The sequence below is a fragment of the Octopus sinensis genome, linkage group LG3, assembly GCF_006345805.1.
Source record: "Octopus sinensis linkage group LG3, ASM634580v1, whole genome shotgun sequence".
NCBI classification, from domain to species: Eukaryota; Metazoa; Mollusca; class Cephalopoda; order Octopoda; family Octopodidae; genus Octopus; species Octopus sinensis.
This window is the reverse complement of record NC_042999.1, coordinates 117,071,505-117,091,681: the sequence shown is the minus strand read 5'-3', so window position 1 is coordinate 117,091,681 and position 20,177 is coordinate 117,071,505. Positions and strand designations below refer to the sequence as shown.

The 20,177-nt window shown below is 36.2% G+C and overlaps 1 protein-coding gene across 1 annotated transcript in view; it reads left to right on the top strand.

Annotated features, from left to right (window-relative positions):
- The window catches only part of LOC115209305 (WD repeat and FYVE domain-containing protein 2), an 87,308-nt gene that overhangs the window by 35,889 nt on the left and 31,242 nt on the right, over nucleotides 1-20,177 (top strand). Inside the window, exons 2-3 of the mRNA XM_029777645.2 lie at nucleotides 7,683-7,750; nucleotides 17,951-18,024. Coding sequence (XP_029633505.1) covers nucleotides 7,683-7,750; nucleotides 17,951-18,024 — 142 coding nt within the window. The remainder of the gene's footprint in view (nucleotides 1-7,682; nucleotides 7,751-17,950; nucleotides 18,025-20,177) is intronic.

Genomic DNA, 20,177 nt, shown 5'->3' with positions numbered 1-20,177 from the left:
CTTTCTAGAAGAAAAGCCCTCACATAACTGAGAATCAATGTCAACCGAAATTTCAAATGGTCATAGTCCTTTGGTGGTGGAGGTACCTTGTGGCTTTTTACATATACAATATATGAATTAACTGTAATTAAATTAACTAAAAAAACTATAAAATATACCTCCATGATTTCTTCCCAGGTTGACCAACAGGGTAATGTGCTCAATATTGGTCAGATTTATTAACCCCACCCATATATTTGTTATAACTATTCACTAGGGATTTCTCCTCAGCACCAATACCAAGTTGTTCATTAGTAGACAGAAATAAAATCTGTCTTTTGTGTTTGAAAGCAGTAACTAATAAATTTTCCTTTTGCATTTGTAAAATGACCCCTCTTTTTTATAAATTTTGTTTTCATTTCACGGGGTAAACCTTTACAGCTGCCCATAACAGTACTGCACATGTAAGTACTTACATGGGCAAGATTTTCTGCCAAAGCCAGTGAAGAAAAAATAACATTCAAACTAGCAGTGTCAGTGCTGATGGTGAAATGGTTCAGTAAGAGAACGTACTACATCATGTCCCTATCCATATGGTCTGTTCCCATTATATTTTTTACCTGTGTAAACATCAAAGTTTATACAATATCCAGTGTCTGATTCACAAACCTCCCATACCTTGATCCCTCATTTAGTGGCTTTGGCAGGCATGTACTGCCAAAAATGTACTCTGCCCTTATAGACTATCATGGCTTCATCTACACTGAGATTTTTCTCAGGTACATACACAGTTTTATAACTATTAAGGAGTAAATCAATTACAGGACATACTTTGTACAAGGGATTGTAGTGTGGATCGTTTTTGCTGGGGGCATTAACAGAATCAATTAAATGTAAATACTGAGATATTTTCGAATACCTTGTCTTATACTTGAGATATCTATCAGGACTCCAGTAGTTCCACGGTTGAGGAAGCTGTTTAACACCAAACATAATATTGATTGTGAAAAACGCTCTCATTTACACAGTATAAATTGGCTGACATAGTGGATTGTTTCTTCCATGAATAGAAATTATACATTGTGCATAGTTGTTTGTTTCCTCCATAACATTTTCAAAAAAAACTTCCTAGTAAAAATAAAAATAAGTAGTCCAATGGTTGAGCATCAAGAGGTAAATTGTGTTGTGGACCAGTGTTTTCTGTAAAATCAAGAATAGTAATTGGTGTTGTAGTCTTTGACAATGTTGTCATACCATTTTTATCACTTTTGTTCTCAATATCTTCCTCGTCCAACGAATATTCACTAATATCAGTATCGGATTCGTCCAAAGACAAAATACTCTTGTTTTCATTTATGTTTTCTATATTGTCATTTCATTAAAAACTAAGTTAAAGACTTCTCTTCAAACCTTGAAAGAAACCATTGTTTCTTTATTGCACACAAGGGGCTAACACAGCCGGGACAATACATGGGGGCACAAAACAAAAAAAGAAAGAAAAGGTCAAAAAATCAAATCAACATATGAGAACATGATGATAATGAAAATGAGAAAATGCAATGAAACTACTCAGCCCCACCTCTGAGCAACTCCATTTCTGCCTTCTAACATCTCTTATACCTTGAACCTTCAAAATTGTCTACACCATGCTTTTCCAACAATTTTTCTTATGTTAAAAGGTCTGGTAGTTTGTTCCAATCAAGTTCCACTTCCCACCAATCATATCCACTTTCATGCCTTGTTAACCTCACCTTTTGTTCCTCTGTGGTTACCACACATTGGTTCCACCTCTTAACATTGTCATACCCCTCTGTTTCCATTTTTTACACTCTTCCCATGTCATTACCTCCTTACATAATTCCTCATTTGAATCATCATACATTATTACAATACATTTTTTCTTTTCTGTCTGGCTGGAGGGAGTTTGAGGGGTTTTGTGTGTACTTGTTTTCTTTTTCTTTTGTTTTTGTGTCGGAGAGGAATGAGTAGGCTTGGTGTCTGTGGGGGGAGGGTGGGTCTGAGAGGGTGTGGGTTGAGGTTTAGAGTTCAAAACACTTGCTTTCTCTTTCTTTCAGTGACTTTTTCCCACTTGTCCTTCATTGCTACTACTTCGTCCTCTTTTCTGGAACTCTCCAACCTCTCTTCCTTTTGCTCCTCCATATTCTTCAGTCACTTCTCTGCTTTTTTGGTCTAATGTGGTCCTTTGGGTCACATTTAAAGCAGCTGGGGACTCTGCCCTCCACCTGGACCGTCATTATCACATCATCCATAATTATTGACTCTGATATTTTCCAGAGTCTTGGTTGATCCTTGAAGAATCAGGTTCAGTGTTTGTCCCTTCCATATCATGCTTTCTTTTTTTTCTGGCCTGGATAACCACTATGTTGTCCTCGTTTCCAAGAAAGACAGTGTTTGCTACCCAGGCCACATTTGTCTCGCTGGTGGAATTCCTTCTACACTGATTCTTGTTGCTCTTAATCCTCGGTAAGTGGGCAGAAACACCACTTCTTCACTCTTGATGGATGTCGCTGCTTGTTTCCTTGCTGTTGCTATGTCCTTGGACCTCACCACCACTACTCCAAACATCAAACCTCTTGCGAGGTACACAATATCGCTCCATATCGGTCTCATAGCCTTTTCTACCTGGTCTGTAGTCACAATGTCAATTTTTCCTTTACTTATTGAAAAGGTTCAGTACGTTATTGTTTCCTATTGTTATTATGTGTCACTTGTGGTGGGGGACAGCTTCACCTCAAAACCATCCCAACTTAATAAATCTTTATACCTTCCAAATTTTCCGATATCCATTTCCTTCTGGCATTTTGCCACATTGGCAAAATTCCTCTTCCCCTTCAATTGATTGTCCATCTACCAAACCGCCTCCAACAATTCCTCTTCCAGCGACAATATGTCTGAGAAGCCATAATCTTCTACAGATATGTTTTTACTAAGCTACTTCTCCTTTCACGAGAAGAGAAAGCACAAACAAACCACAAACAAACTGCAGCAAAGCAGCACAACATGTTCAAAAGAATAAAACACCAGTACAAAAAGCAAAGTATAAATATACAAACATTGAAGAAACCATTGTTTCTTTATTTCCCACAAGGGGCCTAACAAAGAGGGGACAACACAAACACATGTGGGGACATATAACACAAAATAATTAAAATAAAATTCAAATAAAGTTATAAATATGATAGTATGAATGAATAACGAGATTGAGAAAATGGAAATGTGCTGCTTTCCCCACCTCAAGCAGCATCACTTACTTCCTTGGGAGTCTTTTTACCACATCAACACCAAATTTCACCAATAGTTTCTCATACCTTATGTTGTCCGGTATCCTTTTAATGTCTGTATTGATCTTCCAAAACTTAAAACTTATTTTGTAATTTTTCACCTCTTCTATCTGCTTTTCTGAAAGCAGCACACCCATGTGCCACCCTATTGTGTTATATCCTTCTGTATATACCATTTTTGCCATCTTCCAACCTGTTACTTTCCAAATTAGTTCCTTATTCTCGTTGTCTGTCAGTATACAAACATAATTTACTTCACAGGGAAGGGAATACTTTGTACTTTGTTGTGATTGCATTTCTTTTTTTTTTTGGATTGTATAGGAGGGGGATGGGTGGGTTCGGTATCTGTAGGGAGGGGGTGGGTCTCAGAGAGTAATGGTGAGGTGGGTGAGGTTTGGGGTTCCACATAACACTGTTCGTTTCACCTTTTTTCCGTCTTCCTTCTGCAATTTTCCATTCTTCCTTTCTTTCCTTTTCCTCCTCTTGCTTCTTTTCCAGCCTCTTGTCCATCCTTTCTGGAGCCTACATTTGCAGAGGGCAGTGTGCTCTAATGTGGCCTTTTGGGCCACGTTTAAAGCAGTGAGGAGTCCTGCCCTCCACCCACACTTTCAACACCATATCTCTGATTGATACTATCTCCACTAAATTTTCGAGTGTCTCCACTGCAGCCTGTACAATCAGATCCATTGTTTTTCCTTTCCAAACCGAGCCTTCCTTCTTTGTGGCTTGGAGGACAGCTACTTCTTCCTCACTTCCCAGAACAGCTGCCAAGATCCAATCCACATCAATTTCCAGTGGAATTCCCTCCACCCTAATCCTTGAAGTCCTTCTTCCCAAATAAGTGGGTAGAAGAACCACTTTCTCTGTTTTTACTGTGTCTGTAGCATTTTCCTTAGCTTTGTCTTATGTCTTGTATAACAGAATGAATGCAGAATAACATACTAGTCTTTAAAATGTTCTTCATGTACTGTTGGTCCTATGAACTAAAGAAGGAAATCTATAAGTTTTGCTAGAAATAGATATCAAATCTTCCTAAAATTTCAATGTGCTGTTTTAAAAATGGAAAAATACATTGGATAATGTAGTTCTTGATACATTGTGTTGTCTCTAGGGAGAAAAAGAAAAGGAAGAGAGAAACTGGTTCATGTCATACATTTGACAAATCAGGATTGATTTTGTGTTAAATAAGTTGTAGTTCCTGTTTCTTACAACTAATTTCTTTATTGAAACCTTCTCTTACTTGTAAGTTCTTTCTTCTGTGGCTGTGTGGTAAGTAGCTTGCTTCCCAACCACATGGTTCTGGGTTCAGTCCCACTGCATGGCACTTTGGGCAAGTGTCTTCTACTATAGCCTCAGGCCGACCAAAACCTTATAAGTGGATTTGGTTGAGAGAAACTGAAAGAAGCACTTTGTGTGTGTTGTGTCTATGTTTGTCCCCCATCACTGCTTGGTAACCAGTGTTGGTGTGTTTACGTCCCTGTAACAGTGCTGATGACATTTTTGAGTGACAGGATGAAAGTTCCTTCACCAATAGGATCCAAGCATGGCATTACCAGTAGGAGAAGTGTGTGGACTACAAGGGGGACTATTTTAAAAAGTAAACCTCATTTAGTCACATTCCATAAAAGTATCTTATGCAGCCTATGAACTTTTCAGCCGACCTTCTTACATCAATTTCACCAACTTCAGAGGACCTGAACTTTCCACACAGATTTGGTATTAGCTTTTAGCCTATTTCAAGGAAGATAATATTTCTAAGATGTCTTGGTAGACCATTTAACATCATATTTCTGTTCTCCTCTTTGTTAAATACTCAAGGAAACACCATGACCATCTTTCAACTCATGAACGATGCATAACTAAAAAAAAAAAAAACTTCACAGTATCTGCAACTATTAGCCTTCGTGTCAGCCACAAATGTATTTTTAAACTTGTCCTTAATTCCTTCCTTAAGATCTAAGGCTTCTCTTTTCAAAATCATAGTGTAATATTACATACAAATCTGGGATGGTGCATTACTATATCCTCTGTTTCTTCTACCATAGCTATTGCATTACTCCACTGAAGTAGTTAGTCAATGCGCATTCCATCTGTTTCTTTACTGAGTTTCACTTCTGAAACTGTATGTGACACCATTTCCTCTCAGGACAAAACTAGCAGCAATTAGTTTACAAAACTAGCAGAAAGACTGCTCTCTGGGCAGTTTTCTGCTAGTTACTAAATCAAATTTACACATTTGATTCTTAGTTTGTGTAATTTTTCTGATTATGTTATGTCCAATTTTCTTCTGAATCCTCTTTTTTTTTTTGTTTAATAATAACTTACTTGACCAGTAAAATTAGGGCATAACTACAGAAATGTGCCCCACCAAATTTCTTTCTTCATAACTTTTTGAAAAATGGATATTTATTAATGAAAGTTTCTACAAATACACTTCAGATGAGGTAGATTATGATTACCTTTCACTAATGTCAGTTAGTAGACTGTGGTTATGCTGGGGTACTGCCTAGAATTTTTAGTTAAACAAATCAGCCCAAATAAGCCTGGTACTTATTCTTTTGATCTCTTTAGCTGATCTGCTGAGTTATGAGAACATAAACAAACCAACACTTGTCAAGTGGTGGTAGTGGGGATACACACATGACTGGCCTCTTTCAGCATCCATCTACCAAATCCACTAACAAGGCTTTTGTTTGTCCAAGGTGTCACATAGTGGGACTGAATCTGGAACCATGTGGTTGAGAATCAAATTTCTTACTGCACAGCTACACCTGTGCCTATTATATTGGAATTTGTGGGAATTTTTTTAGTGAAATTTTCTACAAATAACTTTTTGATGGTTTAGATAATAATTATATAGGAATTTAGTGTGGAAAAAAATAATTGGGGAAGGTGGATATCTCACACATATCAACTTATTTCCTCAATGTTTCAATGATTTAATTACGGTTATGTTGAAAATAAAGATTATTTTTGAGACTCATGTGATCCCTTCTATTTCTAGCCATACTAAACAACCATGTAGGGGATAGACCACCTTCCAGACTGTTTAAGAGAGAGAAATTAAGATTGCAGTAAAATACTGAAAGAAATATGTATTCAATAATTAATGTTCATATTGTACACTGCTTTCTACAAAGATTTCTTTCATAGAATTTTCAGGAAAGGGTGGAATAGTTCTCAAAAGTAATTTTTTTTTCAACATAATTGTTATGAAATCATCAAAATGTATGAGGAAAATAAATTTGAGATGCATGGAATAAATATCTCCTCCTCATTTAGATTTCACATTAAATTTTGATGTAATCTATGACATCTGAAAAGTTTTTGTAGAAATTTTCACTAAAAAATATCTACTGTCCTGAAAGTTATGAAGACAAAATGTCCAGTTGACATAAGTAAATTAAAGCTAATTTCATTATTCAGTTTTCTATTTCTTCAACAACACCCAACAAATATGAAAAGATTTGGTTGATGCTGAATTAAACTTATAATTTGTAGAAAGTAGTGTTGAAAATATTAGACGACATTTATTTCCAGATATATAAACAGATGTTACAAAGTACTGCCCCGCAGTAAAATGATATGACTCATTGAATAACATTTGTGATTGAAGCATGTATTTGAAATATTCAGTGATAGAAGAAGTTGCAAAATCCGCATTTTGACAAGAATATATTAAAAGTGGAATTTATGAAAATTTTCCAGACAGTCTAACCCTTAATGATTGCTTTCTTTTAGTAAAAGTTACTAACTAATAAACTGCTTTCTCCATTGTAGTATGGGTACTAACTCTGATAGATAGGACTTGGCTACTTCTCTTTGAACAAAATAAAATTTTTTTTAATTGTCAAAAGTTAGGTGAAAAGAATTTTAGATAAATCATGAAATGTTAGTGTATAACCATACTGTTGTTGATGCTTAACCTTAGATGAGCAGGCCTATGATGAAAGACATTTGAGTGAAGACTATTCCATCTATTTCATAGGTTATATTATCCAGTGTCTCTCTCTCCCCTATATTTTTCAAGGTGGTCAGATATAATTTTAGTGAGATTTGATTGTTGCTGTTTCTGGCAAGTTGTGTAACCATATAACTACTATTTTTCTCAGTTCAGGTGGAGCTCTATTTATATAAACTATGGTCAACAACAACAGCATATTTTACAGTTTAAATGGGAACAAATTTGAAATTAAACATAGGCAACTTCTCTCTTTCAGAATTTATTACAGTAAGCAAAACAAACTGTCTCAATATCTTCCTCCTTTACTCCAGCTTGTTTGTCTCTCTTTTATTTGTATGTTTATTGTTCTTTACTCCTTCATTCTCTGTCTCTCTACTCTCTCCTTTTCTATATCCCTTCTTTTCTTTCTATTAACTCTATTTTACCTATTTCATCAGGACTGTGAGAATATGGTTGAAGCGAGACACTGGACAGTATTGGCCGAGTGTATGCCATTCTATGCCCTGTAAGTTACACATTCTTTCTTTCTTCTGTTTGCTTGTAATTATTTGTTTGGCTAAAGCCAGTCATGTTCTCAGCTGTGATATGATTAATTGATCAACTAGTTATATGTCACTGGCTACAAATTGAGAAGTCATTATTGAGAGTTTTTGCTAACACAATCAATTTTTTTTTTATACACTCTTGAAACCAGCAACTTCATTGTTGTTACTGCTCTGTAGTGCCATTCCAAGCAGTAAAGTGAATTGGCTGAATGGGATAAAGTATAGGACTATTGCTCTTTGATCATGTGTTCAAATCTGATGGTGATTTTCTTGTGTTTCTGAGGAGAAAATTTTGTTCAAAATTACCTTTGTTTGTCTCTCAGTTAGGTATGGCGTAGTGGTTAAGAGCATGGGCTACTAACCCCAAGATTCCGAGTTCGATTCCAGGCAGTGACCTGAATAATAATAATAATTGATAATAATAATAATAATAATAACATCGAAAAATACCTTAGGAATGAAAACCCAGGTTCAAAATTTCCCCAAGACACCTGATGAAGGCTGGAGGGCATATCAGCCAAAATGTTGTGTTAACAACAAACAATATGAGGACAAATATCCGTCAATTGTAAATAATGTAAATAATAATGTAATCTGGTAGTGTTAGCTGCAATAAACTGGCATCTTGTTTTGGAGAATATTCTCTCAATCCACACTGTCATGAAATAGCAGTTAAGCATCAGCAATATAAAAGCCCCTTGGTGCTTAGGACACATTACATGCTAAATACACTGGTGGTGGTCTCTGTTAGAAGACTAGCTAAACATACAATATGTCTGGTCAGCTTTATTTTAGTAAACTTATGACAAAGAAATAACTGGACAAAGCATTGGATAGGTTTTATTTTTAATGTGGTTCATGTTGTCTAGACATTTCAGACTTAATGTGGACTCTCATTTTAAAATTCAAAACATTTATTGTTGGATAGTTGATTGCTATGCTGAGTTATTTGACACTGTAGAAGCTCTTTTAGTGGGTCAATGATATGGTATATGTAGTATTTGTAAGTGTGTGTGTGTGCTATATAGTATACTGAAGAGAATTGAGATGTGGGTGAGGAGTGTGTGCTGATGGATTACGGTACACTTGCACTTAGTAAGTCTGAAAAGGAGGTAGCATGGAAGTGCTACCTTGAAAGGGTACTACATGTAGTGAATGCATGAGAGAGTGTCTTCCTAATGTGGACCCAATAGAAGAACCAGCTTTGTTAGTTGACAGCAGTATAGTAAATAAAGCAATTAAGGATACGAAGACCAGAAAGCTCTTGATCCATCAAAAATCACCAGTGAGATGTGTAAAATATCTGGTAGAGTAGAATATGGCCTAGCCACTCACATAGTTTAATCAAGTTGTACAGGAAGGTGATACATCCAATGACAGCTTTAAGGTCAATTGTTACAATAGTAAAAAAGATGCCTGAGGTAGAAATAATTACAAAGGCATCAAATTCCTGAATCAGGCGAGAGTAATAGTCCAATTAATTAGGGGCAGAATTAGATGATATATTTTCTGCATATAGTCTACAATTAGACATTATATATATTTATAATAAAACAGTTGTAAATCTTTCTTTGTTTTGAGATATAAAACTTGGTGTGTTCTTGGATTCAGATTTGGGACTGACACAAATTCTTGAGAAATTATAGATATCATGATTTGCATGTATATTTAAATTTTCAAGAAAAAATTCTGAAGTGATTTTGTATTCATGTGTAAAGCAATAAGTTCTTAGTGTGTGTCAGTGGGTGTTTATATGTGTGTTTAATTTACAAGTCACAAGGCCATCTCCCCCGTCCTAGTGCCATTAACAAAAGCACCCAGTACACTCTGTAAAGTGGTTCGTGTTAAGAATGGTATCCAGCTATAGAAATGATGCAAAAACAGAGATAGTGGAGAACATCTTGGACCTCTGACTTATTGGGTCCTTCTCAAACCATCTAATCCATGCTATATGCCAGCATCAAAATGCAGATATAAAATTACCTTTCTATCTGTGTATCTGTCTGTCTACCCCCCCCCCCCCACACACACACACAAATATATTGCTTGTATAGTTTCAAGCCACTTTGGAATTGTCCACTCACCTGTTTATTTTACCTAGTTCTTTTTCATTAAAATTTATGAAATATGAGCAAGTTGCAGTGTTTATGTGTAAGATGCATTGGAGAAGAATTATTATTCTATAGCTTAAAACATACCCGCACAATGTTGCTGATTTAACTCACAATTTAATACTAAACATGCAGATACAACTTTGGACTAAATCATAAATTGTGCCTATATATGTGTTTGTGAGTGAAAGAGTGAAAGCATTTTGCATTAAGCAGGCATAAAGGAATAGTTTTGTTGGCCTAATGAAATAAGACTTTGGAGATTAAACAGTAAGTTTGATAGCTAGTTTGCAATTTACTTTATCAACCCTAACAATTCTAAAGTACCTACTTTGAAGTGTTTTGTATTCATTCCTATGTCTTTCTCTGACAGATAATAATGTCTTTATTATTACCACAACCATGATGATTAATGGAACAGATTACTATTTAGAAACTGAATGATATATGTATTGTTCTCTGTCTTTGTCCTCCATCACCATTTAACTGGTGTTGTGTGTTTCTGTCCCTGTCACTTAGCAATTCAATAAAAGAGGCAGCAAGAATAAGTACTAGGCTTTGAAAAAAAAAAAAAAGACTGGGGGTGTTGATTCATTCAACTAAAATTCTATAAGGCAGTGTCACAGCATAGTTGCAGTTTAATTCTGAAAGAAGTAAAAGATATAAAAAAAAACACAAAACAAACATATGATAAAGTCCTATGTGGAGGCCCTACTACCTTTGGTCATTCAAGGAACACCACAATTATAGCATTATCCTGACTACCAAGTTCTTTTCCAGTTGTAGGCTCACTCATTCAAATCATGCTTACCACTTTCACCTAACTTTTAATAAATTTTCTAGAAGGTAACACTGCCTTCTCTGCCCCCACCTTCCTGTCCAAGTTAAACTTAATATCAGTAAGGACTTGGTTGACAAGGAAAGTATCTCTTCTATGTCTTGTCAGTTATATCCACTATACAACCTCTTTGATCATAGCCATCAGACAAAGAAAAGTTGATTTCCATTCCCAGCTAAAGGTAGGTGACAGTGCAGTTTTTCTGATGGACTCAGCCAATTGCCAGACCCATTGAACATGTGATAACAGTTGTTCTACATAACTTTGCAAATAAGTGCTTGTAGTATCATTTTGTCATTTTGCATGCAGCTGAGAGTAGCCTAGCTAACAACATTCATGTGTTCCATTGAGTTTATTTTGTATTGGCAAGATCCCCACTCAAAAATTCTGATAGCACTGCCTGGCTGGGATTTCTGAAAGTTATCTAGTCTCCAAGTTGAAAGTCTTTTAAAACAAACCAATCTATTGATTCTTGTTGACACAAAATTTTGTTGAGTACATCATTATTAGTCCTCTCTATAAAAACTGATATCCGAGTTATACTGGTCACGTTACCTGACTTGTTGATATTTGTGTGCATCTGACAACATACCAGATGTTAGATGCCTAGTTCTGTTCTTTGCCTGACCTAGCACTGCAGGATCAGCATGTCCTTGCATCAGCTATGGTGCACACTGAGCCTTCTGTGCTCATTGATCTTTTCTGAACAGTGATCTGTGTATCTGCCTAGAGAATATCAGAAAATTTACTACCGTGATATCTGGCTTGTAGTAACCAAGCTTGCACAGTTATATTACTTTTTGATCCATCAATGTAGGGGTTCTTCCTCTCAATGCAAAGTAGAATTCACAAAGTGCTGTATTGTTCACCCACTGACAGGGTATGTGAGCTGTGATTAAGCCATCATGAAATATGTTAGTTGTATACTACTAGTGCATCTACATATGTGAGGCTCCAAGTTGTCAGGGTTTCAACATAGTCTATGCCATTCAATGCTGATGCTCCAGCTGACCGACAGTAATGCCAGCAACATCGTTTGGTTATAGCTGTTCCATCCAATACAATAGGAATCATGGAGTCAGAGTAATGGTTTGCATATTCACTTGATAAAAGAGCATGATGCCAGGCTACCTCCAATTGATAATGGCTGAATGCCTCCAAGAAGAAACCGTAGCTGGATCTGAGTTGGTTTCCAAAAGTGTCTCAACCTCAAGATGCTGATAGAATTGCCATTCTGGGATGACATTTTGGTACTGCCTTACTCACCTTATTTGGAGAGATCAAGATAAAAAGGATCACTTGCATACAGTTTGATGTGCCATTCTGAGTAACTTGCTTAATAGAGCAGCTACCACACTGTGATCTATTGAGTCTCTTCTTGCAAACAACATGGTCAGTCTTCTGAAGTGCATTGCCTTTGCTATAGTAATGCAGTGTAGCATGGTCTCTGTCTTATTTCCTATATTTTACCTTTTCTCTGGCACTCAACTGACTTTCCACTAAAGCTGTTAAATTTTTTGAGAGCATACATAGGTGATCTCAGACCTCTCAACCCAACCATCCTTAAGCTCCCTCCCATTTATGATGTTGATTGTGCTCCCAAACATCCTCAACAAAATAAGCAGAAGCTAAATTCTACCATCCTGCTGCATTCCATTGAGATGTCTGCAATGGTGTTTGTAGCAGATGGTGTTCCTGGCCAGTAGAATTTGCTCTTTTTACAAGCAGTGAAATAAAAGATGCTTCAATCTGAACAGGCAAAAACAAGAGCAAGCCGTGATGGGCTCAGAGAGTACTATATGATGGACATGATGCAGATGTTTGTCAGCTCTGCCCAACCTTCAGGAATAGCTTTCTCTCAGCTCACTCCTGGGTGATATTGATCACTTTACTCTTAATGTCATCCCAGAGATTTGAATGGAACCAACTTAACCTGACAGTTAACCTATTACTTCTAATGGTAATATACTCATTATACAGTCATAAAAAGTTGTTACTTTGTCCTTGTGTTACTGATAGACCATTTAAAAGAAAAACAAATCAATACCTAGGCTTGCTATAATAAGCTGGAAACTAGTGTACATGTAAATCAGCTTTTATAGTTGGGTTGCGAATTATATTTTTGCTAAAGCAATTAGGACTACTGTCTTAGAAAGAATACAATGGGTGATGTAGTGTGGGATATACAGGAATCCATATTAAGTTGTTCCTGAAAATCTGGCTGTAATGTGAACTTCTGAAATGTGGAATTTTTCTATTGATTTTCATATTATCAAGTGAGATTATGTTCCTATGGACTTTTTCAAAGAATACCCCCTCCAAAACAAAAGCAACAAATAACAAGCAATCCTATTATCTTTATACATGAAAATAACAATTTCTAAACATACTTGGTACAATATAGAGACATAAAAACACAAAAGACATTTCAAGAGGAATACATTAGGGAATTAATAAAAATCATTATATTGTAAGAGTACTGTGTGAGGGGTGGTGGTGGTGGAATGGTGGAATTACTAGGAAGATGCAGGACAATATTTACTTTCTTATAATTCATTAGGCAGTAAGCTGACAGAATCATTAGCACACCGGGCAAAATGCTTGTCTTCATGTTCTTAGTTCAAATTCTGCCAATGTTGATTTTGCCTTTCATGGTTGATAAAAAGAGTACCAGTTGAGCATGGGGGTTGATATAATTGACTTATCACTCCTCTGAACTTGCTGGCCTTCTGTCAAAATTTGAGATAAATATTTACTGTCTAATAATTCATTATCACCAACATCACCTTGAAGGGTGAAAAACTTATCCAAAGTTGTTTATTGTTTATGATGCATCATCTCTTTATACAGGAACTAAGCTCATTGTAAACTCCACTTGTAATTTTTATAATGTTCATGATTAGAATCATTATTAGTAAAAACCTGCAGACCTCCCTCTACCAATAATTTTTGTAGCCAATTTAAGTGGTCTAGGTGGAACTTCTGCTGTCTCCACTGTATTCTCAGCTTTTTCTTTTTCTAACAGCATCAGCTTCTTGTTAGATAAACTTCCTCTCTGGGATACTAGCAACTCAACTACATCATCCTCTTTGACTTCTTCATATCCTACATCCTTTGCAAGTGTCACAATTTCTTTCCAAATTTGATGCAGACATTCTCTGTTGGAAGAAAACTTGTAGTGTCATAAATACAGTCTGGCCATATTCTTTTCCAAGCACTATTCAAAGTTGAAGGTTTCACTTCAACTCATGATTCAGCTACATTATACACAACATCCATTATGCTGAATTTCTTCCAGAAATCTCTAACTGTAGGTTTATCCTCCTAGTCAATTGTTTTCATAAGTTGTTTTACAACTTCCTCTCATGCAATATCTCTTGAAGTTAGATATCACACTGGAGCAAAGTTGTATTCTTTAGGATATATTCTATTCTTACATTATCAGAAAGGTCATCTAAGGTTGATGGGTGGCTTGGTGCATTGTCTAAAAGAAGCAATGTTCTGTTGGAAATATTGTGTCTGGCACTGTACCTTTCTATTGCACTGTACACTTTTGTGTAAACCATTCTTTGAAAAGGGTCTCAGTCATCCATGCCTTTTTATTTGAACACAAAATCAGAAGTTAAACTTTGTGTAACCCTTGAAAGCCTTAGAATTTTTGGAGTGATGCACATGTAGGGGCTTTAATTTCATATCACCTGTGGCATTTCCTCCTGAAAGAAGTGACAGATGATTTCTGGCTGCTTTAAATGATTGTTGTTATCAAGAAATAAAGGTTCTAGCAGGCATGCACTTCCAGAAAAGTGCAGTTTCATCAACATTGTATACTTGCTTTGGTATGTAACCCCCTGCAGCAATCATTTTCTTTAACTGTTTAGGATAATTAGTAGCAGTCCTCTGTATTACTGATTAAAGTTTCACCAATCATTTTTATGTTGTGCAAATTCATGCACTTCTTAAACCTTTCAAACAAGACTTTACTTTTCAAAAACTTCATTTGAAGTTTCACTTTCCTTTTTCTGCAAATCATCACATAAACTTTTGGCTCTTTTTTTTAATTACCATCATGATTATTGGCACATTACGTCAATTCTGATCCTTGATACATACACTCAAAAATCATTCCATTTTAAGCATTATATTGGATCAATGGGAAAATATGGTCTGGACAGTCAGCAGAGTAGCTTCTTGAGCACTTGACATAATTTTTTCTGTTGTCACATATTGTTCCTGATGCAAGATTTCATGTTCTGACAATATAACTTAGTTTCACTTCTGCATAAAGTCTTTTTAAATCATCAAGTTTACTATCCAGCGTAACCACTTTGTGGTTCCTATACACATTACTGCCTTCAGGGTTGTTTGATTGACCATCTTAAATTGAAGGTGAATTCAACAGCAGCAGCGATTAATCATCCACAACAAATATGTAGTAAAAGACATTGACCCAGGAAAAATCTGATTTGTTGGAGCAGAAAATTGTCTTATTTCTATCAATGCAATAGTGAAAATGAGATAAAAAGGAATGACTGAGGAAGAGAAAATACTACATGATGATAGCTTACAGTTCACCAGATTTTATAGATAATTCACCTCTTGCATTTCTGACTTCAGACACACAGTCATGCAAGCATGTGTTAGCATACATTCTGATATCTGTTGACAGTTGGATTCAAAAGTTGGTGGGTTGATAGTGGTGATAATCTGGGTTGCATTGGTTTAGATGTTAGTGACGGTGGGCAGGTGTTGTTGGTGTTATACTGTTCTTACTAACTTTATTGCTGTGGCTGTTTAGACTCGAGTCAGTCTTCATAGACCTAAGATGACATATTTCATTCAACTTTTAAATATGCTAGGATACCACTTTATATGTTTTTATTTGAAATGGATTTGCTTGTCTTCATACTACATATTACTGTTGCTGTTGGTCTTTCTGCTCATGGTGATGATAGAAACACACACACACACAATCACATTAAGTACATTATATATACATATGTGTGTGTGATGTGATGATAGCTTTTCAAATTGTTAAATATGTACTTTGATCTTAACTAAAATGCAAGTGGCCATTGAGCTAAGAAGAAAGTGTAGTTTTAAATTGTTAATAATTTAAAACTATGCAATACAAATTTCCGTAAGAGCAAAATTATGGACCATATCCCAAAATTAATGGTCATGCCTTACAATTTCCATAAAATCACGCAACTTGAGGTGGCTGTAACATGGGGAATGCTTGCAAGCAAATTTCAAAAAATAAAAACTTAGATTATCATAACTGGAACTACCTTTGGATGTGGGTTTTCTCTGTCAGAGCCAACCTGAGGTTAAATAACAACTGGGACTACATATTTTTATCAAAGAAGCTATGTGATAGATATATGTAAGTCTATCAAAGCCAGATAAACTAACTGCATATTAAGACTTGGCTTCAGTACAAACCTATTAATATATCAAGGATAAAATTTACATCTGCCATACTTTAACTGATTAGCATCAGATGGTAGACTAAGTTGATTGACTTTTTTCCACTGTTTACTTAAAATTAATAGATTATATATCTGAACACATGATTGCTAAAGTGAATGTAACATTTGGCAGAGGTGTTTTCATATTCCTTTGAAAAGCTTCCTGCCTTCAGGCTCTACTTAACACTAATCATTTGGAAACTTTTGATCGACTATTGTCACAATGTCATTTGCAGTTTATTGTCAGAACTTTGTGTTGCACATGAGGTTTAGAGCTCTCTCACAGCATTTGTTTAGAGCTTTCTATCAGAATACATGTATAGATGAGCTTTCTGTCATTATATATGCTGTATAGAGGTCATCATGCATGCTATACAGATGTGCTCTCTATCACAACACCTGCTGTATAGAAGAGCTTTGTGTCACAATATATGCTGTACAGAGGAGCTCTCTGTGGATGTGTGCTTTATAGAGGAGCTCCCTGTCACAATATCATTTTGTGTGTGGAGGATTATGGAGCAGTACCTGGTAGTATTATTTACTTTGTGTGTGTTTGTGTGTGTGTGCATGCATGCAAGTAGCAGTCATTAGATCATTACTGCATTTGGGAGACATAACTGGACCTTGTAGAGCACCTGAATTCAGAGAATTTGAATAAAAAAGCCCATCCAATACAAACTGTAATAGTGATCTGACAAAATATTACAATAAAAAATAATGGTAACCACTGCAGTCCATAATGGAACTACTTAGCTGGAAGTGAAATGCTTTACTGATGTGCAGGACAACAATTTTATGTGCATGCATGCATGCATATTCTTCAAGTAGTCACAATGAAGATGTATTTCTTTATTCCACAACAGGAATCTCTCTCCCCAATTAGTTTTAATGGACCCTCAGTTTCTTGTGAGTCTGTGCCAATAACATCAATGCAGTTGAGTGGTACTTTTCTTTTATTAGAGTGTAAAAGTTAACAAAATACAGCACTTGGTATGGTTTGGTGTTGAGCACACTAGTAATGGCCATCAAAGCCTACCAATAATAGGGATAGGTGGAATGTGTCCATAAATCTTCTCTTTGACATGTGCTCATGTCAAGGTGTTTTGGGTCCTCACTGGAAGCTTAGTGTTTGTACTCTCAAGACAATCCTAAAGCTTTTTTCATAATCCATGGCTCCATAGAGAAGACTGCAAAGCAGTGTGAATACATGACTACCATTGAAGATGGAAACCACTTGCTAATTTGTTCAGTGATGGCACACAACTCAATTCAGGGTCCCCGACTTCAAGTACCTTAAGTCCAATGTTGCTGACAAGATAGATTTCCTCACACAAGTAACAAGACTGTAACACTTGTAACAGCTTCAAAATATGTGGCAACCAAGTGTTCCAAAGTTAGTAAGGCTAGTGTGGGCGTGTCTATATGTGCCTTTGTGTGAGTATATCTTTTACCAATATATTTTGACAAAAGATGTAAACATTGGACTGATAACTCTGTGCTTTCAAACAAAAATACTTTGTAGTATTTATTGTGCCAGCATTACAAAGATGCTCCTTTGTCGCTCTTGCCATTGTAAAGGCACTGAAGCTGTGCTTGGCTCATAGAAGACTTGTCAGTTACAATGCTATTATTCATAAAATGAACAATTATGTTAATTTTAATAGCCTCTCTTTGTCTCTTGCACTCAGTATTATTACTATTATGTTGCTTCACTTCAGATATTTCTGCTTTGTTACATTTCAGCTGCTGCAACTGCTATGGATTATAATGGTGAAACCCGACGGCTATTCGTTGGTCTAGATAATGGAACAATATCGGTGAGTATTTTTGTTGTTAGTTTTGATATTAAATTATGCAAACCCTGTTATTCAGGCATTCTTTTGCTGGCAAGGGGTGTAATAAATCTGCGATATTCTAAGAAATAATTCTCCATATATCTATCTACAGTGAAGTCATAGGAGTGCTGTAAAGACACATGCTACATTCTGGATGCTTTATACCAGTTGAAACCCATCTCTCCAGGTCTGAATGTTTTGAGAGAGAAAGAAAGAAAGAGAGAGAGTGGGGTGAGAAAGAGGAAGAAACAGTGAGGTGTAGAAAGCAGGATCAGCCTCTGTACTTGACTGCTACTTCATTTATCAACTTCAAAATGATGAAAAGTAGGATTTGAACTTGGAGTGTAAAGTGTTGGGACAAATACTGCAAAGTATTGTATCCGAGGTTTTATCAACTGTGCAAGTCATCCACCTTGTATGTTCCTCCAAACTAGAGCAATACATAAACATGTCATGCCCAACAAGAAACAACCATTATAATATCTATTATTATTAAGGTGGTGAGCTGGCAGAATTGTTAGCATGCTCGATAAAATGCTTAGCAGTATTTCATCTGTCTTTACGTTCTGAGTTCAAATTCTGCCGAGGTCAACTTTACCTTTCATCCTTTAGGGGTCGATAAAATAAGTATCAGTTGAATACAGGGGTTGATGTAATCGACTCTTCCCTACTTCCTCCAAGCTGCCCTTGTGGTAAAAATTTGAAATATTATTATTAAGAAAGTGATGAGCTGGCAGAATCGTTAGCATGCTGGGCGAAATGCTTAGCGGTATTTTGTCTGCCAATACATTCTGAGTTCAAATTCCGCCGAGGTCAGCTTTGCCTTTCATCCTTTTGAGGTCGATAAATTAAGTACCAGTTATGCACTGGGGTCAATGTAATCGACTTAATCCCTTTGTCTATCCTTGTTTGTCCGCTCTATGCTTAGCCCCTTGTGGGCAATAAAGAAATAAGAATTGTTAGCATGCTGAATAAAATGCTTATGCTAGACGAAGTTCTAGGGTCAATGTAATCGACTAGTCCCCTCCTCCCAAATTTCAGGCCTTGTGCCTTTAGTAGAAAGGATTATTATTATTAAGGTCGCAAGCTGGCAGAATTATTAGCATGCTGGGCAAAATTCCACCGAGGTCGACTTTGCCTTTCATCCTTTCAGAGTCGATAAAATAAGTACCAGTTACACCCTGAGGTCGATATGATCGAATTATTCCCTCCCTAAAAAAATTTATGCCATGTGCCTATAGAAGAAAGGATTATTATTGTATTAAAACTCACAGCTTATATTGCTGGATATGATAAAAAGTGTCAGTTATCCACAGCACGCAGACTAAGGTAACACTTCTTTTACTTGTCATGCTTCAAGAACCCTGCGAAGAATTCTTGCAGTTCTAAGCAATGCTGATTTTTGTAGATGTTCTACCTTCACACTTGCAATGATCTTTTTCAGCCATATTAGTAGTTGAGTGCTGATACTTCCAAGTGCACCAATTGCAATTGGTATCATGTCTACTCTCTTCATTGACAACAACCTTCATATTTCCTACTTTAAATCGTCATAGTTGTTTATTTTTTCTTCTTTCCCACTTTAAATCGTCATAGTTGTTTACTTTTTCTTCTTTCACATTGATCCTGTTGTCACCAGGGCATGCTATGTCGATTATCGTACGTGTTCTTTCTTTTTATTTACTACAACAATGTCCGGTTTCTTATGTCTGGTCAGGTGATTTCACTGGATCATTGCATCCCATAGGATTTTGCAATTCTCATTTTTGGTGACTCCTTCTAGGATTTGCTGATACCACATCTTTGCTCTTTGTAGACCATGATTTCCACAGAGATCCCAATGGATCATTCTTGCCACATTGTCATGGCATCTTTTGTATTTGCATTGTGCCAATTTCGGGCATTCACTAACAATGTGCCATACCATTTCACCCCTCTCACCATACATTCTGCATTTGTCACTATTGGTAGTGTTGTCTATTCTATACTTTTATTATTAAAGCAGTGATTTGGTAGACAAAGTGCTTAGCAGCCTTTCTTCGAACACTTTACATTCTGAGTTCAAATCTTGTCATGGTCGGCTTTGCCTTTCATCCTTTTGGAGTTGATAAAATAACTACCAGCAGGGTACAAGA